The sequence below is a fragment of the Danio rerio genome, chromosome 13, assembly GCF_052040795.2.
Source record: "Danio rerio strain M-AB ecotype USA chromosome 13, GRCz13ab, whole genome shotgun sequence".
Classification (NCBI taxonomy): domain Eukaryota; kingdom Metazoa; phylum Chordata; class Actinopteri; order Cypriniformes; family Danionidae; genus Danio; species Danio rerio.
Genome location: NC_141033.1, coordinates 1,760,001 through 1,784,362, shown reverse-complemented (window position 1 = coordinate 1,784,362; position 24,362 = coordinate 1,760,001). Strand labels below are relative to the sequence as shown.

General features: G+C 38.8%; 2 protein-coding genes across 4 annotated transcripts in view; one reads left to right on the top strand and one right to left on the bottom strand.

Moving 5' to 3' along the window:
• lrrc1 (leucine rich repeat containing 1) overlaps window positions 1-24,362 on the top strand; it is a 593,918-nt gene that overhangs the window by 451,908 nt on the left and 117,648 nt on the right. The window lies entirely within an intron of this gene.
• The window catches only part of col21a1 (collagen, type XXI, alpha 1), a 73,374-nt gene that overhangs the window by 10,407 nt on the left and 38,605 nt on the right, over window positions 1-24,362 (bottom strand). For 2 of the 3 annotated variants that reach the window (XM_087278835.1, XM_087278837.1), the window contains exons 17-25: window positions 15,939-15,983; window positions 13,810-13,863; window positions 12,995-13,048; window positions 9,539-9,592; window positions 9,373-9,444; window positions 6,199-6,234; window positions 3,649-3,693; window positions 2,285-2,317; window positions 852-998 (exon numbers count right to left, since the gene is read on the bottom strand). In XM_087278835.1, coding sequence (XP_087134961.1) covers window positions 852-998; window positions 2,285-2,317; window positions 3,649-3,693; window positions 6,199-6,234; window positions 9,373-9,444; window positions 9,539-9,592; window positions 12,995-13,048; window positions 13,810-13,863; window positions 15,939-15,983 — 540 coding nt within the window. Of the gene's footprint in view, window positions 1-851; window positions 999-2,284; window positions 2,318-3,648; window positions 3,694-6,198; window positions 6,235-9,372; window positions 9,445-9,538; window positions 9,593-12,994; window positions 13,049-13,809; window positions 13,864-15,938; window positions 15,984-24,362 lie in introns of those variants that run through there. The other variant, XM_087278836.1, reaches the window with a different exon arrangement.

The window sequence follows — 24,362 nt, the reverse complement described above, 5'->3', positions numbered from 1 at the left end:
AACACACACCATGACCTGACATGAGAGAAAAGATATAGACAAACAAAGTAGTTTTTACAGTTTATTTGGTGCACAAAACTGTTCTTGGAGCTTCGCATGATTACAGTTAAACCATTAAAGTCAACCGTTTGAATGGCTTAATAATGTTTTTTTTTTTTCCCCTTTCTGGACTTTGAGCCTCATGGCACCGTTGCTGTCCATGGAGGATGAGAGAGGTCTCAGATTTAATCCAAAATATCCTAAAGGGGACCTATTATGGAAATACCACTTTTAAAAGAGGTTTAAACAGTATTGTGGACCATCAGTCTGTAGATATAACCAGCTTCAAATGGTAAAAATTGCTGAATTTTATTTCTTATAATCACACTTGACAGAAACAATCTGTAGAACACTTTGATTGACATTCACGCTTTGTACGTGTCATCAGAGGGTGAAAGCCCCGCCCACTAGTTACCATCTCTCCCCCATTAACAGAAACAGCCCTGAGTGAGAAGTTTTGAATCTGGCACTGTGCTGACACACATGCATTTGTAGCTCCGCCCTCTTTTGAAAATAGCACAATCTCATTTTAATTTAAAGTGACAGTCACCAAAATGCCACATCAAAGCCTATAAGGGGCAGTTTCAGAAGTATTAAACATTATTTGTGTGGCATTTTGAGCTGAAACTTCACCACACACATTCTAGGGACATCAGAGATCTATATACAAAACGTTATAATGAGTCCCGGTTCATTTTGTGTCCTGAAGGTGAATGAAGCTCTCAGGGAGTTGGATTGTATTTGAATTATCAGAACTGCCATCAAATAGTGCAACGTTTTGTTTAACAGTATAGTCACGTGAAAACACACACCGGTCGTCCCTCAGGTCCTGGTGGCCCCGGGTGGCCGATTTCTCCGCTCTGTCCTCTGGGTCCTGAGGGTCCCGTCTGTCCACGCTGTCCTGGGAGCCCTTGGTGTCCGTTTAGGCCGCTCTGACCAGGCTCTCCTGCCGTCCCTTTCTGACAATCACACAAACACAGTTTAACACACACACACACACTAGCCCCTTTCACACAGTGATACCGGTAAATATTTGAAATAACTTTACCGGGCGGTACATTTAAATATGTGCTGCTCACACAGATGAGGACATTCTGGAATTTTCCCAGAAAGGACCAATCACACATCCATTTCAAAATAAACTGATGGAAATAAATTCTGACATCATTAACCAAAAATGAGCTCTAAATGGTATTTGTAAACATGAAGGGGGTCAGTCTTTTTGTTGATGGTTTTAGTTTTAGCATTAACGTAGCACTCATGTAGCCGCTTTTGTCCCAGAGTCTGACCAAATAATTATAGGGAAAAAAAATCCGCTACCATCCAAAGGCAACAGTTTATCCAACCCAGGCTCATTCTGAAAATGTACCGCTATACACATTTCTGGAGAGCGCCAAATACATCCCAAGAGGTATGTTTTTTGCAGTTTTTGCGAATCCACCAGAGGCCGCTGTGTATGCTTTATCAGATATTCAATTTCTCACCTGCTCTTCTCATGTAAATCCACCAGAGGCCGCTGTCCACTGACTGATTTACTGACTGATCCTCCTCCTTCCCTAAACCCAACCGATAGTGTTTTCGAAAGCACAGATTGACCAGAACATCCAAATCCCTAAACCCAACTCCTTGTGATCAACTCCTCTCTGCGTCCCAAGTCCACTGACGTACGTGGCGAACTACTGGACAAACTGGTAACTGTGGAAAAGCCGTCCATACGGAGGTAATCGGTCAGCTGGTAAGCCCAAAAAGGAATGGCGTCATACCGCCCCGTAGCGTTTGTTATTAAGACGAAATGCACCATCACACCTCTGGCTACATAATTCTCGATCTCTGGTTTATCATGAGCATGCTTTTTTTTCCACAGTTCATACTAAGAAGGAAGGAAACGACTAACAATCAGCTAAATGTGTCTGGAAAAGGATTCAAGGTGTTTATTTTTATAAACTGTGCAGATTTTAATGCGACGGAGTGGTCGGAGTAGACGTCAGCACAATGTGAACGCGCTCTTTCTGGCAATTTTCCTTCTGCATTCTCATAGAGCAGCATTCCGGGAAATTACCGGTAATATTACAACGTCTCTTTCCGGTAAATTGCTGTAACAAATTTACTGGTATTTTTAAAAAGGGCCCGTTCACACATGATCCCTTTCCGGAAAATTGCAGGTAATTTTCGGGGAAAGTCTGTATGTTTGAAAGGGGCTAATAATGATAATAATGAGCGTTGGGATGTGCTGGTTTTTGCTCACCTCTCCTTTTTTCCCAGCAGCTCCTGGTAAACCCTGATTATGAACAGAGAAAACACATGTAATAAGTGTGGTAGACCATAGAGCTGAACAATATATTGTTAAAGCATCAATGACAATGGGCTCTATTTTGAGGGTCCATGCGTAAAGCGCAAAACACAGGGTGCAAACGCTTTCAGGGCGTGTCAGGACGCGTTTTTGCTAATTTAAGGACGGGAAATCTGCTTTGCGCTTCGGCGCATGGTCTAAAAGGGTTGAGTTAATTTTCTTAATGAGTTATAGGTGTGTTTTGAGAATAAACCAATTAGAGTCTCCCATTCCCTTTAAGAGCCAGCTGCGTCACGCCAAGAGCGCATTCGCTATTTACAGGACGCAAAGTAAGTCTAAGTGGAAAAAATGAGCATTTCACAAGCAAACAGTTAACAGAAAACTGTTAAACAGAGCATCTACTGCGTGAGAATGAGAGATAATGGATCTACTTTCACTTTCGCTCTTGGATAGGGAAACCTTTACACACAGACATCAATTAGTCTATAAATAATTAATTTAGTTTGTTAAGTGCAAATATTTGTTTCAAAACTATTTCTTAATTCAGTTCTAATCTCCAGCAAATGAATAAATGAACAATAATAATGAAATGTGCTCAAAAACCTGAGTTATATCCTAAAACACATGCTGAGCCCCATATGGTCTAAAACCTGACAGGTGGTCAAATCTAAGCTTGTTTTTAATAAAACAAATATAAATATGGATATAATAAATAATACTGCTAATAATAATAACATTATACAAAAGCACATTGTTATGAATGAACTGAAAAAGCCTCCCGAGATGAAGAAGACATAAAAGCAGTGATTTTTCATATTTATGTGGGCTAGAAAATAATATGTTTTGTAATATTTTAATCCTTTATATTTATATTCTATATCTATTCTTATTGGATCCTATATATATCCTTAATATTTAATGTTTTCATATGTAAAGATATTTGCCTATTGCTCTCTTGTGTGTATTAAGCAGTGTGTAAGTGAGGCGCAACTCTGCGCTGGAGTTTAGACCGGATTTGTTTTGGTCTAATGAAAAATCTATTAGAGATTCTCAAAATAGCAACGCGCCAGCGGTCCGCCTCAGAACGCCTTCCTTTTTAGAGCAGAACGCCTATGGGCGCACATATGAGCGCTAATGCATTTGCTATTTAAACAGCCTAGCGCAACGCCTCAAAACGACTTGCGCCAAGCTGAAACTACCAAAAGACTACTGCGCCACGCCTTGGGCCCCACTGCGCCGGGTGTATGATAGGGCCCAATGTGTCCATCTGCAATAGTCACATCAAAGGATTTGATTATACACCACACACAGAAACTTACATGACCACCAGGTCTCCCCGAGTCTCCTCTTTCACCTTTCATTCCCTGTTCAAAAGCAAATATACAAACAAATATTTTAGTCATATAATCAGATGAATATGTAATGGTTTATCTAAAGCATGTTCAGTGCAATCACTAATACCGTATACACCGCGGTACACTCTTGAGTATACAGTAACTTGCAACCCAGGCTCATTCTGGAAACGAAGTCCCGCGGGCATTTCTGGAGGCTGCGATTTACGTGGCCGGAGGTACGTATGGCTGCTGTGAAATCTGAAAACACGGTTGTAATAAAATTCACGGCCCTTTGGCCGCCGGGAAGAAGGAGGCAGAGAACCGACGTAGTTTTAAAATATTTAATAATAACAAAACAAACGGAGGGCAGCTCCTCACGGAGACTGCCGTCAAACTGAAAGCAAAAGTAAAATATGTCCGGGCCCGGTCCTCTCTTGGCTTCCTCTGCCATCGTTCGTCCTTTAATTGTCCAGAGCTCCTTCCGTGAGATCCGAGGCAGGTGCGCACCGCAGGTGTATCCACTTACGCGGTGGCCTCACTCCGTTCCCACGGCTCTCGGCCACGCCCCCTCGCCACAACGGTCAAAATCAGACAAGTGCTTTTCTTTTTCTGGATGGCTTTTGTTAACTGTTGCTTGGGTTTAGGGAAAGCGAGCGGATGGGCCGGAGGGACAATCGATAAAACTGGTTGGGTTTAGCGAAGGAGGAGGAGGAGGGTGGGTCAGCTGATTGGCCGGCCGCCCAATCAATCATTCAGTCAGTTGGACAGACGGTTGCTCGACAGTGGTCTTCGGCGGCTTAACCCGAGAACAGCGCGGGCACGAATGCCGCCCACAAAAAGCATTTGAGATGCGAAAAAGCGCGCACAGCGGCCTCTAGTGGATTCGCAAAAACAAAATGGCACAAATACATACCTCCCGGAACGTATTTCGCAGTCTCCAAAAACGTCCGCAGGGCTACGTTTCCAGAATGAGCCTGGGTTAGTAACTTGAGTATCTGAAATCTATGTTCAAAACTATAATAAATATCATAACACGTGTCATGCTATAAAGATTTCAAGTGGCCAGTAATCTGTTAATGTATTATAAATTTATAATACATAGTCCTAAAATAAATAAGTAAATGCGTAAGTAAACACACAAGTAAACAAACAAATACGTTGATAAATATGTAATAAAATAAGTGAATGTGTAAGAAAATACACAAGTAAATAAGTTAATGCTAATCTTAGTTGGTCACAATCATGAGATTATTTTTATGGTTGAATAATATTTTTAAGCTATAGTAGGCCCTCTTTTAAATTTAATTGAACCAAAAAGAACATGTAGCCATTTGTTAATTTATTAAAATAAAATAATAATAGAATTATAATAAGTGTGTTTGAATTACAGTTTGTGTTGAACTTATACGTTGTTTTTATTTTTGTGTGTATTGTAAATTTTATAACTCCAATAATGACGTATTATGATTAATAACGATGATTTCATATGCGTACAGTGCATGTATGAAAAGCACCAACATTTTTTGCAGCTTTACTTTATTTTTGAGTTTTGAATAATTGCACAGCCTTGCTTTTGGTTAATTAATCCAAATGTCACTGAGACATTCTTCATAATACTGTAAACAGCCATTTTTACCCTCGAATTCAGCGATTCTGTTTGTATTTTCTACATTGCAGAAATCAGTGACATGAGGGAACGATTCCTAAAAGCGTCTTGTCATTATAAATATACTGTAAACTGTAAAGAGTTTAATCTAAAATTTACAGTAACTTTAGTTAGCAGTAAGAATGTAAAATTTACAAGCAGACTGTAAAAATTACGATTGTGCTGTATCTTTTACATTACAATTTTGCACTTGTAAAATTACATTCTGACTGGCAATTAAATTTGACTGTAAGTTACTGTAAGTTTTGGAGTCAATTGTAATTATTAATTCATTCACAGTGCACTTTCAATTTAACAATCTTACAGGCAACCACAATTGTCAGCAGTTTACTGTAAATTTTACTGTAAATTGTAATTATTAGTTTACAATGTACTTGTAAATTTAGAGTCGCACTGGCAGCCAAAATTGTCAGTTATTTACTGTAAATTGTAATTATAAGTTTACAGTGTGCTTGTAAATTCACAGTCGTACTGGCAACTAAATTTGTTAGTAAGTTATTGTACATTTTACAGTAATTTTTACAGCATAATTAAACTGACAAAAGTTTGCATTTATGCATATCAGCTGCATTTTATCATATAACTAATGTATAACTCATGAAATTACAACATTTTCTTTGGTGATACAAGCCTAAAGACATTTGCCAACATCCACCAGTGATCATGTGACACAATGCAATGTGGTTTTCAGGTTTATTTTTATAGCCAAAACTTTCAAGAAGAGAGAGAGTTGAAGTTGAAGCTTCTCTTTCAGTCTAAAAACCATGAGATCAGAAATAAAATCTACATGATTTCACCAAAATCCTCATCCTTAACTCCATCAAAACATTTTTCTTCCAATAAATCACAACTGAATATGATGAACTTACATCTGCTCCTCTTTCACCAGTGTCTCCTCTTTGACCCTGTAAACACATTTGACAGGAGAAATGCTGAAAACTGAGGAAGAAAAAGTTACTGCTCATATTTTAACTTTAAATTTAGTGAAACCTTTAAGCAAAAAAAGTGACCTACTGTACTTTGTGATTAAACTGTAATTTAATTCTTAAACTAGATAAAAAGAATCTAAATAAACAAATCTTTTTACTCTTTCCTTTTTTAATCATCAAAATGATAACACTTTACTATAAGGTTATTAGTTAATGTTAGACAATCATATGAACAAACAATTTACAATACATGTATTACACCCTTTACTTGTTTCAAAGATTTCAATTAGTTTGTGAGATTTTACTAGTTTCCAACATTCTTCATAATATCTTCTTTTGAGTTCAACAGAAATAAACCCAAAGAAACATAGATAGCCATACCTACCAAATATGGATGAAAAAATGATGAAGCAATTTTCATTTTTGGGTGAACTACCCCTTTAAGACACTCAAACTCTACTCTACTTATGTCACCGAGAAGAAACAGAGAGAACATTGTGAGCATACTAAGACCACAGAAAATCTTTCTTTTAAAATCAAATAAATAAATACATAAGTAAATAAGAAAATTAATAAATAAGTAAATACATAAGTAAATAAATGAATAAATAGGTAAATAAATAAGTAAATAAATAAAGAAGTAAATAAATAAATAAGTAAATAAAAGATAAATAAATAAGTAAATACATAAGTAAATAAATAAGTAAATAAATAAATAAGTAAATAAATAAATAAGTAAATAAAAGATAAATAAATGAATAAATAAGTGAATAACTAAGTAAATAAATAAATAAGTAAATATATAAATAAGTAAATAAAAGATAAATCAATAAGTAAATACATAAATAAGTAAATAAGTAAATAAATAAATAAATAAATAAATAAATAAATAAAAAGATAAATAAATAAGTAAATACATAAATAAGTAAATAAATAAGTAAATAAAAAGATAAATAAATAAGTAAATACATAAATAAGTAAATAAATACGTAAATAAATAAACTAAGTAAATAAATAAAAAAGTAAATTAATAAATAAGTAAATAAATAAACAAATAAGTAATTAAACAAGTAAATAAGTAAATAAATAAATACATAAATAAATAAACAAATGAGTAAATAGATAAGTAAATTAATAAATAAGCTAATAAATAAACAAATAAATAAATTAATTAATAGGTAAATTAATAAATAAATGAGTAAATAAATGAAAATAAAAATAAAAAAAACAGTAAATAAATAACATTTCCAAAATACCAGGCAAAATACTAGCTGTGGATTAACTATCTGTTATTTACTGGATAAAATACAATGAGCATAAGGTCTGAAAAATCAGCCAATCTTAAAAGCAAGTCACCAAAATATGTTCATAAAATGTGTATTGGCATACAAATCAATTTTTTATTTCACAGGATTTTAAATGCATCTCTAATGGCATTTAATGCATTAAAAGCATAGTTCACCAAAATCGTCATTATTTATTTTATTATTTTATTTTCCCTTTACTGGTTTCAAACATTTAATAGTTTCTTTTTCATACTAAACACAAAAGAAGATATTTCGAAGAATGCTGAAAACCTGTAACCATTGACTTCCATTGTATCTGTTTTTCCTAATAGAAGTCAATAGTTACAGGTTTTCAGCTGTTTCGAATCTTATTTTGTGTTCAATAGAATAAAGGTTTGAGGGAGTAAATAGTAAGTAAAGTTTTTTGGGTGAACTTTAACTGAAGGAGCAACATCGTTCTGAGTTTACTCCGATCATTTGGATTAAAAAACACTGCGTTGCATTTCCATTTGCGGTTTCAACCTTTTAACCACTGTATACTTATGATTTGTGTACTTCGAAAGTTAAAACGAGTTTCTTTGAAGTCTATAACATCTGAAACACCACATGTTGGGCAGACCCTGCTCATAATTTACAGTGTTGGAGATTATGTTCAAAAGTGTATGCAAAAACTCAGGGTGATGGATTCATAACTATATCGCCACTTCTGAGCAGCAGTAATTAAGATTTAGCTCTAAATTTAAAAACAGCTGTCAATAATTCATGCCGTTTTTACCCAAAGAGGCCAACGCTTGTAAACCGCAAGCAAGATTTTCATGAATGCTTTTCTTGTTTGGCGTGACAGAAATGATCATTACCTTGCTGGAGTTAATAGAGCTGCACTTGGAAAATCAGCTCGCCATAAACTGAGCTTTTGCCTCCAACACTGACCAAAAACGCAACGTCAGAGTTTCTTTCTCATCAAAGTCAGAAGATGCAAATGTAATTTGGACACTGGAGCGAAATCAGTTCCACAAAGTGCATGTCACATCCAAACCCCAGATATACAGCTGAAGTCAAAATTATTCTTAATATTTTCAGATATTTCCCAAATGGTGTTGAACAGATTCAGGAGTTTTTCATAGTATTTCCCATAATATTTGTTCTTCTGGAGAAAGTCTTATTTGTTTCACTTTGGCTAGAAGAAAAGCAGTTTTTTTTGTTATTAAGGGAAACCGGAGCACCCGGAGGAAACCCACGCGAACGCAGGGAGAACATGCAAACTCCACACAGAAACGGAAACTGAGCCGAGGATCGAACCAGCGACTTAGCAACCTTCTTGCTGTGAGGCGACCGCACTACCTACTGCGCCACTGCTTCGCCCACAGCATTTCATTTAATTCTGAAATCTAATTAAACCAGAATAATATATTATTATACCTCTCTCGTAATACTCATTTGTCATTTTATTTATTACGTCCTTGACCAGCAAATCAGAAAACTCCACTGGCCAGCCCTTACTGTTTCGTTTTCAGAGCTGCTGCCAACTCTGGTCAAAAGCAGCGCTCATCAGTGCTAAGTGCGGAGTTGGACAGTTCCATTTTTGGACTTTGGACTTTGAATTTGATCGACAAACTTACAATAAACTAAAGTTTTCCAATAATTATTAACATTAAATTACGTTCATGTTCTGCCTTAGACCAGTTACATGTTTTCAATGCAGTTTTTTCCTTGCTGCCATCTCCGTGGTCTCAAGCCAGGGGGAGGCTTAGCCTTCCCCTGCCTTACACATGCTCCGCCTATGCTTTTACTGTATGATATTATCATTAAAAAAATATATATTATTCACCTTCATTCCTAGTGATCCTGGCATTCCTGGATGTCCAGGCTGACCGGAGGGCCCGTCTGCTCCAGGCTTACCCTTCATTAAAAAATAAACATAATAAATAAGGAGGAGAAATCAACTCCAGCACAACATCTTGTCTTTACCTTCAAGCGTATAATGATTGTTTTACCTCTGGTCCTGGTGGTCCTGCTTGACCAGACTCTCCACTTTCCCCTTTATTGCCCTAATAACGGAAAGTTGAGTTTGTGTCCAAGTTAGTGAGTAGAAACTTGTTTTAAGATCTCATTAAAAGCCTCGAGGAGGTAAACATTTATTCTGAACGCAGCCTTTCGTTCACAATGGCAGTCATGGATTTGTTATGTCATGCTGACGAGAATTAACTAGACAAAATCAAGATGAGTGTTCGAGAGTGTCAACACAGGATCACTGTAAATACGTACCCCCGTATGCATTTCTGAAGAGTGCGAACTAGGTAGCCAGAGGAATGTATATGGCTGCATTTAGTCTTTACAACGAACACTACGGGGTGGTATGACACCGCATACGGCTTCTGCTCCTGTTAGTGTTAACAGCTGACCGATTACCTCCGTGTGGACGATACAAGCTGTGTTACCAGTTTGCCCAGTGGCTTGCCACTTACATCAGCGGACTTGAGATGCAGAGAGGAGTTGACCACAACTAAGAGGTTCGAGTCCGGAGAAGAATGGCGGATGAGACAAAAACACAAGCCAAAAATAAATTAAACAAATAAATAAATGTCACAAGATCTGAAAATGTGGTAAAAATCAGGCGGCTGCAAGGGCTTTTCTTTTACTGGATTTCTTTTGAAAGCACTACTGGTTGGGTTTAGGCATGTCCAAGCTCGATCCTGGACAGCCGGTGTCCTACACACCTCCTACACACCGGGACGTTTTTAGTTTGCGTTTATCGTCAGCGTTTTACGAGACGTTTTTCAGTGTTCAAACCCAAGCGCTTTTCACTGGCGTCAAGCTGAAGAGTATGCTAAATCACTCTTTTGACATTAGATGGCGCTGCACAACTATAAGCTTCTGACATCCGCTTATAACACAGAAGAAGAGGAGGAGAGGAAGTTCACACGTTTGTTTATAAAGTTACTGGTGACTCGAACAAGCATGGATGGTTCAAGCAGCAGCTCCAGCTCTAGCGATAAAGAAATGATTAGTGTTCACAGAGCAATTGACGGTTTTGCGCTTGAGCGCCTCCAAGTGCTGCTTACTGTAACTTCAGCAGCTCCGTGCACATGAACAAAAGTGCCGATCTGATTGGTGGAGAAGGTTTTGACGCGCCACGTCAAAACAAAAAAACGAGTATGAGGCGTTTTTTTTTAAATGACGCTTTTGCGCCTGCCGTTTTGCTCGTTGGTGTGCACGATCACATTGACGCCCTTTATTTAGTTACGAGGCGTTAAACGTCGACAGAAAACGCAAACAAAAAACGTCTCGGTGTGCACAGGCCTTAAGTTCCAACTCCAATCAGACACACCTGGGCTAGCTAATCAAGCTCTTACTAGGCTTTCTCAAAACATCCTTGCAGGTTTGTTGAGGCAAGTTGGAGCTAAAATCTGCAAGACACCGGCCCTCTAGGATCGAGTTTGGTCACCCCTGGGTTTAGTCGGTGAGTAGGGGGGATCAGTCGGTCAGTCAGTCAGTGTGTCAACAGCGGCCTCTGGTGGCTGTACATGAGAACAGCAGGCATGAATGGCACTCGCGAGGAAAATTTGAGATCTCAAAAAGCATACACAGCGGCCTCTGGGGGATCCATGAAGACAAAAACTGCAAAAATACATGGCTCCTGGCAGGAACGCCGCTAGGGGGGAAAAGTTAGGACGATTCTAAGGGCCCATGCCATTTTGGGGCCCCCAAAGATACTATTAGGGGCTGCAATTAGCACCCTCCCCCGTCTTCAATTTTGTCTGCTACATTCCATCCCACATCCCATCTACCCATTAACCATGTTAATGTAAATTACTGCTTAAATGTGATGGGGAACATTTGATTCTGTTACTAATAATTATTGTTTTAATTAGTAACTATTGTTTGTTGTTGTGTACTATTAACTATTAGTAATTATTGTTTCATTTAACGAAAAAAAAATTTAGGAAGCTGGGAAAAAAAGCATTTACCGACAAATCTCCAACCCAGGCTCATTCTGAAAATGTACCCTTATATACATTTCTAGAGAGCACCAAACACATCCCAGTTGGTAAATTTTTATGCTGTTTTTTTTTTCTGGGAATCCACCAGAGGCCGCTGTGTACGCTTTCTCATATCTCAAATTTCCCCCACGAGTGCCAATTGTGCCTGCTGTTCTCACGTAAATCCACCAGAGGCTGCTGTCGACTGACTGACTGACCGACTCGCCCTCCTCCTTCCCTAAACCCAACCATTGGTGTTTTTCAAAAGTGCGTCACCCACTTTTCTAAATCCAACCGACAAATTAAAGCAATACAGCAAAAAAAAAGCTCTCACCTTATTTTTACCATGTTTTCAGATTTTACCAACTTCACCCTGTTATTTACTTTTATTTTTTGGGTTTTGTTTTTGTCTAACTCGTTTTCTGGAATCTTTTTTCAGCAGCCTGTCATCATGGTCAACTCCTCTCTGTGTCTCAAGTTCGCTGACGTACATGACGAGTTGCTGGACAAACTGGTAACAGCAGAAAAGCCGTCCACAGGGAGGTTAGCAGTTAGCTGGTAAGTCCTAAACGGAATGGCATTATACCACCCCATAGCATTCATTTTAAAGACGAAATGCAGCAATACATACCTCTGGCTACATAATTCACGATAATAGAAATGCATAGACCATTTTGAGGGATGTAAACAAAAACAGTGGTCCCAACCTAATTCCTATTTTACATAGTTAATTTCTATAGCTGCCGAGAGTCCAAAAACAGCCACATATTGTTAAATAATGTTACGACAGCTGTTTATAGCATCAAGTTATGATTGAATTGTTACAGTAATTGTTACAGTTATGAAGTAGTTTGATAAAAAGCAGGAAATGTTCATGGGCCAATGACATGACCACATTGAAATGGTCTATAAAGGGCTGCATTTTCAGAACTGTCCAGTGTTGCAAATATTTCTTTGAAAGTCAACCAGAACATGAACTTTCAGAATCTATGTTACGCAACTCAACAATGCACATATTTATATCTTCTGCTGTCATTTTTTATGTACATTTTATCTCATAGAGTGGTCAATGATTCATAAAAAGTAGTGTTTCTGGCTAACATTCAGACTTAAAAGCATAGAGACCTTGAAATCTGGACACACTTTGCTGTCTGTTTCCTCGAACACTGCCTAAAAAAGGCATGATTTGATGCAGTTTGACGGATCATAACCATTTATAAACTATAGCTTTTGTTCTGCACAATTTCACATCGCATGTAGCAATCCACATGCATGTCTATACAGATGACGAAAGGCGATTGAGAAAAATGGTGCAGACAGAACAAAGGCATTTGGCCATCTGTCATGCAATGGCTTTAAAATCACTATAATAATGCAGCAGAGACTCCAGCTCCGCAATCAATAGCAGTAATGCTTTCCATATGAATTCTGAATATTTTGGATTTAGAAAGCAAAAACATGCATTGAGACCTTCGGGCCAGGTTGTCCACTTGAGCCAGTCATTCCAGGCAATCCCATTTCACCCTGCAGAAACACAAACACACTCTCTAAAAAAACTCACTGTAGTTTTATTTAAACTGAGGAGCTTGTTCTCTTCTCACAAAGCCACAACTACCTGCTTATGTTCATGTAGGCTACTACTTTCATGATTCAATCAATTCTATGTAAATTAAAAATGGTAACACCTTTTAAATAATGGTACATTTGTTTAATGTTATAAGACTGAATGGTATATTAATGTTTTAATAAAACAAAACTGACAGACACTAAAACAGCTGATGGAGTATACAATAACCTGCGGATTATTCAGACACAAGATGGCGCCAAACAGTCAAAAACAGCTGATGGAGTGTACACTAACCTACGCATTAATCAGACACAAGATGGCACCGAACAGTAAAAACACAAAGCTGACAGACACTAAAACAGCTGATGGAGTATACACTAACCACCGCATTATTCAGACACAAGATGGCGCCAAACAGTCAAAAACAGCTGATGGAGTATACACTAACCTGCGCATTATTCAGACACTAGATGGCGCCAAACAGTCAAAAACAGCTGATGGAGTATACACTAACCTGCGCATTATTCAGACACTAGATGGCACCGAACAGTAAAAACACAAAGCTGACAGACACTAAAACAGCTGATGGAGTATACACTAACCTGCGGATTATTCAGACTCAAGATGGCACCAAATACATTAAAGCATCACAAAAAAATGACATTCGCTGTAGTACTGTGATTTTTCAAGTGCTTACTATTCTTTTAGATTTACTTACAGCGTCTCCAGATATACCTTTGGCTCCTTTTGGTCCCGACAAGCCCGCTTCACCCTTCAAAGGAACCACCAAAAACACATTTTAAATATGTTTGCGGTTTCATTTAGAAATTGATAGTAAATTACACAAACAATTCACAACATACCTGCCAACACTCCAGTTTTTCCTGGGAGTCTCCCGTATATCAGACACATTTCCCGCCACCCTCCCGTTTTGTTATTTCTCCTGTAATTTCAACCACCCCCAACAAACCCCCCCCCCCCCCAAAACACACTTCATAGTAGATACTAACACCACAGTACACAGTCCCCGGTTCTTAACAGTGTTATTCAGACATCTCACCCCTGAACATAACCCCCCTCCCAGGGACAAATGTTGGCAGGTATTCAAACACACACACAAAAAAAAAAAACAAGAATCAGCTTGAACTCAATCATGTTTTCATTTTATTATTTAGAGAAAGGAGTGCTGCACATATTTGTCTAATGTGGACTCCATCTGGATATTCATTAAATCTTCTTTTACAGCTTCTTATCACTTGTAAACCAATAACTTATTAAATGCAAAATTTCTTATAGTAAAGTAGCAATAAAATAGCCAATCACATGGCAGCGACTCCATGAACTTAGGCATGTAGACATGGGCAAGACGATCTGCTGCAGTACACACTGAGCATCTGAATGGGGAAGAAAGGGGATTTAAGTGACTTTGAACGTGGCATGATTGTTGCTGCCAGACGGGCTGCTCTGAGTATTTCAGAAACTGCTGATCTACTGGGATTTTCACACACAACCATCTCTAGGATTACAGAGAATGGTCTGAAACAGAGGAAATATACAGTGAGCGGCAGTTCTGTGGGCGCAAATGCCTTGTTGATGCTAGAAGTCAGAGGAGAATGGCCAGACTGGTTCCAGATGATAGAAAGGCAACAGTAACTCAAAAAAGCACTCGTTACAACCGAGCTCTGCAGAAGAGCATCTCTGAACACACAACACATCCAACCTTGAGGCGGATGGGCTACAGCAGCAGAAGACCACACCGGGTGCCGCTCCTGTCAGCTAAGAACAGGAAACTGAGGCTATAATTCACACAGACTCACCAAAACTGGACAATAGAAGATTGGAGAAACGTTGCTGCTCTGATGAGTCTCCATTTCTGCTGACACATTCGGACGCTCGGCTCACAATCTGGCCTCAACAACATGAAAGCATGGATCCATCCTGCCTTGTATCAGCGGTTTAGGTTGGTGGTGGTGGTGTAATGGTGTGGGGATATTGTCTTGGCACAGTTTGAGTCCATTAGTACCAATTGAGCATGGTGTCAACACCACAGCCTACCTGAGTATTGTTGCTGACCATGTCCATCCCTTTATGAGCACAGTGTCTCCATCTTCTGATGGCTACTTCCAGCAGGATAACGCACCATGTCATAAAGCTCAATCATCTCAGACTGGTTTCTTAAACATGACAATGAGTTCACTGTACTCAAATGGCCTCCACAGTTACCGGATCTCAATCCAATAGAGCACCTTTGGGATGTGGTGCAACAGGAGATTCGCATTCATGTGTGTGGTCTAAAAGTGCTACCTCACTAAAAATATTTGTGCATTTACAAATTGCTAAAGTTATTAGTTTACAGCTAAATTAACTAATTCACTTTATAAGTATGTTTATACTTATATGTAAAAAGTATCTTCAGGCACGTTGCTTTCTGAACAGACTAAACGCAATGTAAGACTGTTAAACAATAATATATCAAAAATATAAATAAATTCCTAAACACTAAATATAGATAACACCTTTTTTAAAGAAAAAAAAAAAACACAGGATGCTGTATAAGTGCAGATTAAATGTTTGACAGCATTACTGTCCGCCCTACTCTCACCTTAATTGGTTTTCTGATTTAGATTGTAAAATATTAATGCATATGTTTTGCAAAGCTGCTTTAAATAGCAATAATTACTGTGAAAAGTGCATGAATACACTTGAATTGACCTGGATATTGTGTTGGACATGTGCTAACGATGCCTTGAAATGTTGCTGGCACACTCAAGTTTCCCAAGAAATCCCGAGGCATAAACTCACCAATAACAAACTCCAAATAAACTGAGAAAGAAGCAAAAGCATCACCTTAATTCCCCTCTGACCATCATTTCCAGGTATACCAGGCATGCCCTAAAATAAAGGAAAGAGTGAGCAAACAAATGTTCCCAATTCTCAATGAACAAAATAAGTTAAGCAGTTAATATTGCTTAAATACGTTATTCCAGCCTGATCTCACGAGGACACGCAAGTGTTTTACATTTTGGTTTAGTGGCTAATTTTGTACGAAAATGTACAATTTTAAAAAGGAGGCGTGGCACGTAACCCCACCCCTAACCCAAACCGTCATTGGGTGATGAGCAAATCGTACTAAATTATACAAATTAGATTGTACGAATTCATACGAATTACTAAATCAAAAAGTTAAGAATTGCTGTGAGATTGTGTTGGTTAATCAGGTTTTAGCTAATCATTTCTATAGTTATACAAGGTTTAACTTAAAATATTTAGACTACAAATTTTCATTTGATTTAATTGAACAGTTTAAGGCAGAAACTTTTGTGCATGTATCTGATTATTTTGGCACAGCTTGAGCTAAAAGATAATATTAAATGTCCATGTTTTGCTCCAACTGAGTGCATGCACAGCAGAAATAATACAAAAATGAACAAATCCCTATTCCCAAACCTTTCCCAGAGGTCAAACAGCCTGGCCTGGAAATAAATAAACACATGCATAAATAATTACAGGGAACAAAAGGTCTTTTTTACAGTAAATGAGCACATTATTAAGGTGGCACGGTGGTTCAGTGGTTAGCACTGTTGCCTCACAGCAAGAAGTTTGCTGGTTCGAGTCCCAGCTGGTCAAGTTGGCATTTCTGTGTGGAGTTTGCATGTTCTCCCCGTGTTGGTGTGGGTTTCCACCGGGTGCTCCGGTTTTGGTCCAAACACATGCGCTGTAGGGGAATTGATGAACTGAATTGGCCGTAGTGTATGAGTGTGTGTGTTAATGAGTGTGTATGTGTGTTTCCCAGTGCTGTGTAAAACATATGCTGGAATAGTTGGTGGTTCATTCCGCTGTGGCGACCCCTGATAAATAAGACACTAAGCCGAATAAAAATAAATGAATGAGCACATTAGATCAATCAGAAATGAGATGTACAGCATTCATTGATAGCTTGAGTCCTTACACAAATGTGCAAACCCTGCTAGTGGGTGTACTGCAGTGAGCATCTGAGGGCTTTGTAAGGACACTGGTGGGTTTTCTTGGCCTCTGATGAAGCTAACATGCACGGGATGTCTGGATTAATCACACATGAAATGCATCCCTCCTGGCAGGTAGAAGCTTCGTCAGCCAGAGAGAGTAATCGCTTTTACAGGATGCTGTTAAATTCGGATACTACTGTAATATAAGGAGCAGCTCCACCGGACATGATCAGCAAACCTACACAATCTGGAGGAGGACAGTTAAATCTCAGGCTAGCTTTCCTGTGATGATAATTAAAGTGATAGGAGATTGTTTTGATAACACTGTATTTTAAGCCACATGAAAACAAACCTTTAACTAAGACTATTAGTTTAATAAACTGCTAATTAGCTGCTTATTAATAGTTAGTAAGGTAGTAGTAAGATTGAAGTATTTGTGACGTAAACTAAGATTCTATTTTAATGCTACCACCTGCTTCGTTATCACTCGATTGAATGGCCGGTTTGAGTGGTTATCAGCTGATAGACATAGGCCAGTAGGAGCCTTCTGCACCTACTGGTAGGCAAAGAAGGCTGTTATTATCCATCCACATGGGTAATCAGCTATACTAATAGAGGAGACTCCAGATCTGTTTTTACATAAGTGTGACGTTTGGGTTTAGGGTTGGGGTTGATGTTATCCATTCATTTTCTTGTCGGCTTAGTCCCTTTATTAATCCGGGGTCGCCACAGTGGAATGAACCGCCAACTATATCCGCTGCGTAAAAACGTGCTGGATAAGTTGGCGGTTCATTCCACTGTGGCGACCCCGGAATAATAAAGGGACTAAGTTGACAAGAACATGTATGAATGAATGAATGGCAACTTTTAATATCAATCAATTTGTTTTTCCTACTAGGCTAGCGAAGACTGATTTGCGAACAAAAGGTTCTTTTTAACTGGATCTTCTAAGTGTACTGATTGAACCAGTCCACCAAATCAAACAGAATTTTTTTAAAATGATTCACGTCCCCAGTAAGCACTTATCCACAAATGACTTACATTTTAAAACCCAGGCTCATTTTGAAAACGTAGTTCCACGGACGTTTCTGGAGACCGTGAATTGTGTAGCCGGAGGTACATATGGCTGCATTTAATTTTTTAAAGCGAACACTACGGGGCGGTATGACGGCGTTTCCTTTCGCGCTAACCAGCTGACCGCTTACCTCGGTGTGGAGGGCTTTCCTGCCACAACCGGTTTGTCCGATTAGCTCGTATGCATGTCCTAAAGTACAAGTGACTATCAGAAAAAAATGTTTACAATGCCATCCCGGACGAGCCCCCGTTTTTTTACACAGTTGAGTGACAATCATGCACTCTAAGACAGTGGTTCCTAACCTTTTTTGCATGCGACCCCCAAAATGATAATGCCAGTGACTTGTCATCCCCAATATCCTCTGAGGTGGTCAGGCCCGTGCAGAGACCGTCCAAAGGGCATGTGCAGGGGGAGGTGGGGGGGTGGGATGGAGTTGTCGCGCGCGTTCTGATCAGCTGTGTTGTCGCGCGTGTACTCAAGGGCGGTGTTGTTGCGCGCCTACTGAAAGGCAGGACCGAGGGTGTGTTGCGTCGCGGGGGCACTTTTGATCATTTTGTAAGGGCACTTTCTATCCAAGACTAAAAAGGGCATGTGCACTGCACAGGTTGAGCCCTATGTGTGCACGTGCCTGGAGGTGGTTATAAATACAAAAACCTTGCATGTGTCACACCTGCTGCAGTGCCCTCTGCTGGTTTTCAAGGGCACCAGTTTTTGTTTTGGTTTTTGTGTTTTGTATCCTAGTCATGTGATCACTCCTTGTTTCCAGCTGTCCCTCATTGTCTAATTAGTTCTGTCTTTATAAGCCCTGTTATGTTGTGTTTAGTTTGCCTTCATATTTTCAATGTTCTGTTTAGGTCTGTCGTGCTTTATTCGTGATCTGGTTGATATCGTGTTTGGTTTGGTTTGTTTGTTTGTTTACTTTGTTTAGTATCATTACTATGTTTTTGGATACCTGTTTAGTTTGTGTTTGATTCACTTTTGTGCTTCATTTTTGCACTTCATGTTTTCGTCGATTTTGGTACCTTGCCTGTCCCTTTGTCAATTTTTTTTGGATCTTTGTTGTTTGGCAATAAATGTGTTTTGCTGCACTTGGATGTTTCCCTTGGTTTTGTGATACCCAGTCGTGACAGCATGCAATGGCACACACCAATAGACCCAAGTCTATTCCTCGAATATGTATGTGAGTGCTGTAAATTTGCCAGTAAGTTGAACCTGGTGTTATAAAAATCAATCTGCTGCATCTGACACTATTGCTGTCTTTAATAAAATGTAATTACCCCAGGGGTCACAATCCAACAGAACTAGTAACTACAGTATAAAGTATATAGTAACTATAAACGACTCTTTGTTCTCTTGAGTAGGTTATGGATAAAATATGTTCATTTTTATGGTTTAAAAAAATTAATACATTTTTGGAAATCACAAGGCGACCCCCCCTCCCCTCCTTCATTGTCCTGCAAACCCTCTTCTGCTTTAAGATACTCTAGCAATCAAATATCACATAATTTGTATCCCACAGACTCATGCAATAACGGTATGCTTTAAATGCCATGCTAAAGTGCAAGCGATCTATCAGATCAGTTACTCTATCAGAAAGAAAAAGTAGTTGCAATAAAAAAATAAATGCTATCCCGGACGAGCCCCCACTTTTTACACAGGTAAGGGAACTTCACAAGCAAGCATGCACCGTCAGGCACATCATTAACTCCCACATCATTTTCCAACACGCAAAAAACTATTTTATATTACAGAGACACACCCTGATTGGCTTGTTTTACATTTAATCCGCCAAGTCTCAATGATTATGAAACAGTAAAAACAGTATATCAAACTGCATTCAAACATGCGGAACAATACATGGAAAGATTGATGCCTCTGTTTGCTGCTTTTAGAAAGCGTAGCATTTTAGCTCTTTGGAAAGTTAAGATTAACAGCAGAACATGCCAAGACGTGCCAAGATTTGTCATTTTTTTCATTTTAAAGCATCTCTGTGGTTGTGCATTTCCTCTCTGAATGCTTCCTTTTTATGATGTATGTGCGCCAATCTGCAGAAAACATTTCCTCGCTTCAACGTTTTCCAGCAGCTCTATTTTTGTAAAACACTGCAATCATCAAAATGTCTTTAAAAATGCTCAGGGCAGTGCAAGCAAAGATATATTTGTCAGCAGTCAATAAATTCTTCAAATCAATGCCATATCTACAAAACTTCATTTAACATGACTCATAAATTACATGACTACTGAATCAACTCACGAAAGGATGTGTTTCAAACATATTAAATGAAGTTATGAGCAAATGTACCCAGATGAGCCTGTGCTATCATTTCAGCGGTTGTTATCTGGGAATAACATACCTTGGAATTCATTCATTCATTTTCTTGTCGGTTTAGGCCCTTTATTAATCCGGGGTTGCCACAGCGGAATGAACCGCCAGCTTATCCAGCAAGTTTTTACGCAGTGGATGCCAGCCGCAACCCATCTCTGGGAAACATCCACACACACATTCACACACACACACACACTACGGAAAATTTAGCCTACCCAATTCACCTGTACCGCATGTCTTTGGACTGTGGGGGAAACCGGAGCACCCGGAGGAAACCCACGCGAATGCAGGGAGAACATGCAAACTCCACACAGAAACGCCAACTGAGCCGAGGCTCGAACCAGCGACCTTCTTGCTGTGAGGCGACAGCACTACCTACTGCGCCACTGCTTCGCCCTACCTTGGAATGCCGCAATGAAACCAATCAGAGTCAAGTATTCCAGACAGCGTGTAATAGTACTATATAAAACACATATGGTGTTATCGTGCAGGGGAACACGAATATCAAACACCAATCCAAATACAGGAGCTAAGCAAAAGGCCATGCTATTACAAGTACAGGGCCGGGCATCAGACTCTTCTGCCGACACAGAGGAACTGTTTCCATGATTCATGTGTGTGTGTGTGTGTGTGTGTGTGTGTGTGCATGACTTTTCCCCTCAACCCTTTTAAAAGTTGCACTGTTGTGATTATGTGCATCTCGTATATCAGCGCTGTAGGTCTAACCTGAGAAACAGCTGTCTGGACTTCAACGGTCTGAACATCGTCTTACTGAAGTGAAAGAAAAGTCAATGTATAAAATGTTTTAAGCAACTTTTGCCAAGTATAATGTTTGAATGTGCAAATGTTGATGCTGTGAAATGTTATTGGCAGGCGTTTTTTGAACAGGACCTGAACACAGGGGAAAATATAACACACGCTACAGTTAAGTGGCTTACATTCATTCATTCATTCATTTTCTTTTCAGCCTAGTCCCTTTATTAATCTGGGGTTGCCACAGCGGAATGAACCGCCAAATTATCCAGCATATGTTTTACGCAGCGGATGCCCTTCCAGGTGCAACCCATCCCATCACCCATGTATAAAGGCGAATCCAGTAGTCACTGTAACAGGCGAGAGGTCGGAAGGCAGGCAACAGACAGGGATAACTAGGAACAAGGCTAAGGTAAACACACGGAAGAACAAGACTAAGAAGCCATGTTGAATTATCACTAACACTAAACAAGACTCGGCCATGGAAGTGAGTGTGTGTGCTGCTTAAATAGTGTGTAATTAGTCTTTGACAATCCTCAGGTGGTGCGAGTGTAATCAGTCAGAATGAGGAAGCGTGTGAGTGCGTGTGTTAGTGTGTGAGCGAAGTGCATGTATGAAAATGGAGTCCAACGATGGCGGATTTGTAGTCCATTAGTGGTTGTGTGTGAGATCTAGCGATCTATGACGTACAATTGCTGGTAAACGTGACATAGTGGTCCTCTCTCCACCAAAGTAAAGGAGTAAAGAGTAAAACTAAAGTAAAGAGAAAGTAAAGAGGCTGAATGGAGGAGGCTCGTTCTTTATTCTCGCACTGCAGATGCTCTGTTTTACTGTTTTCTCACCAGTAAAGCGTTCAGTTTTTACTCTTACAAAGTCCGCCATGTAAATAGCAAATGCACCATGGAGTGACGCAACTGACTCTTAAAGGGAATAAGAGACGAGACTCTGATTGGTTTAATGCAGGTTATGCTCAAAACACAACCAGAACTCATTAGGAGAAAAAGCACAGCCCTGTTAGACCACGTGCCAGGGCACATAGCGTATTTTTCCATCCTTAAAATAGCAAAAGTGGATTCGGACATGCTCCTAATGCTTTTGTGATCGATAAAATAGAGCCCACTATCTGTTTCTCCTACTATGGTAGTCAAGGGTTATCTGTTTTCGTCTTTTTCAGAATATCTTCTTTTAATTTGGAAAGGTTTGAAACCACATGAGCATGAATAAATAGTGAGTACATTTTCTAAATTTCAAAATGGGGTAAGAAAAATTATATTATGTCAAAAGGAAAAACATGATTATTTTGCTTTTTTAAGTGAAAAACTCGCTTTGTTTTGACTTATTATTTTCTAAAACAAGACAAGATATTTTGCACGTCTATAAAATTATTCTTAGTTTCAGCATTGGTAGATATTTAGACTAGAAGCAAGACAAGCGTTTTTTTTTTTTTTTGCAGTGTAATTAGCGAGCTGATATACTTTTTGTGGACACTTCACTATATTGATTTACTCTTCACAGACTAGTGTTAGTAATACTTTAAATGGTCTCTCGAGAGGTTGAATATGAAAATAGCTGGTCCTGTGGTTTATGAATGAACAGCAAAACAAACAATGTTTTACAATTTTAGCATATCCAACAAAGCCATGGTGCATTTTCCACGATAAGCGGAAGCAGATGTTTGGTCTGAGTTTGTTCTACAGGGACCATTAAAGAGAACATGGAAACTTGTTGCAGAAAGTACCTTCCATTGCTTTGAGGACATAAATTGTCAAGTCACTGAAAAAGACATAGTGCAGAGTAAAAACTAACTTGTGCATTACATTGGATGACCAGTTTTCTATGCAGAGCAGGCCAATAAATGACTTTATTGAACTCTACTTAATAATGTTATTTTATTGAACACACAAATAAGTGCAATATTTTGCTTTGAAATAAGATAATTTTGCTTACCCCATTGGCAGATTGTTTGAATGCATGACTGTTTGGTATCATGGCTTTGCGATCAAAAAATGTGCTTGAAGCAGAGGTCAAAGGGGCAAAAACTGCCAACTTAATAAAGGGTAGTCAATTTGAACAGTAGACAAATGGGTTTAACAAAAACCTTAAACAGAGCGAGTAAATAATGACGATTAATTTCGCATGCAATATCTTTTAACAGACATTTCTGCTTTATAATCAGATTTTGCATTGTGTTGATCACCGCTTGTTGATTTCCAATGTAAAAATCTGAGTTCTGAAGCAGATCGAAGACAATGCATTTGTGTCAGGGCTGCACGACACTGGAAAATGTTTGGATATTGGATATTGTTGGTGAGTACTGCTATAACAGTATCTCTTACGATATAAATGCTATTTTTATTAGCTATGTTTTTAAACAATTTATTTATTGAATGATATTAAAACAAAAGACTATGAGATATTTTTCAGACCTATTTCTTTCTTCTTGTCGGCTTAGTCCCTTTATTAATCCGGGGTCACAACAGTGGAATGAACCGCCAACTTATCCAGCTAGTTTTTACGCAGCGGATGCCCTTCCAGCCGCAACCCATCTCTGGGAAACATCCACACACACACTCATACACTACGGACAATTTAGCCTACCCAATTCACCTGCAGCATGTCTTTGGACTGTGGGGGAAACCCACACGAAGGCAAGGAGAACATGCAAACTCCACACAGAAACGCCAACTGAGCCGAGGTTCGAACCAGCGACCTAGCAACCTTCTTGCTGTGAGGCGACAGCACTACGTACTGCGCCACTGCCTCACCTTTTTCAAAAAAAAAACAGAAAAGTGTTAAACAGAGCATCTACTGCGTGAGAATGAGAGATGATGGATCTACTTTCACTTTCGCTCTTGGATAGGGAAACCTTTACACAGACATCAATTAGTCTATAAATAATTAATTTAGTTTGTTAAGCGCAAATATTCGTTTCAAAACTATTTCTAAATTCAGTTCTAATTTCCAGCAAACGAATAAATGAACAATAATAACAAAGTGTGCTCAAAAACCTGAGTTATATCCTAAAACACATGCTGTGCCCCATATGGTCTAAAACCTGACAGGTGGGCAAATCTAAGCTTGTTTTTAATAAAACAAATATAAATATGGATATAATAAATAATACTGCTAATAATAATAACATTATACAAAAGC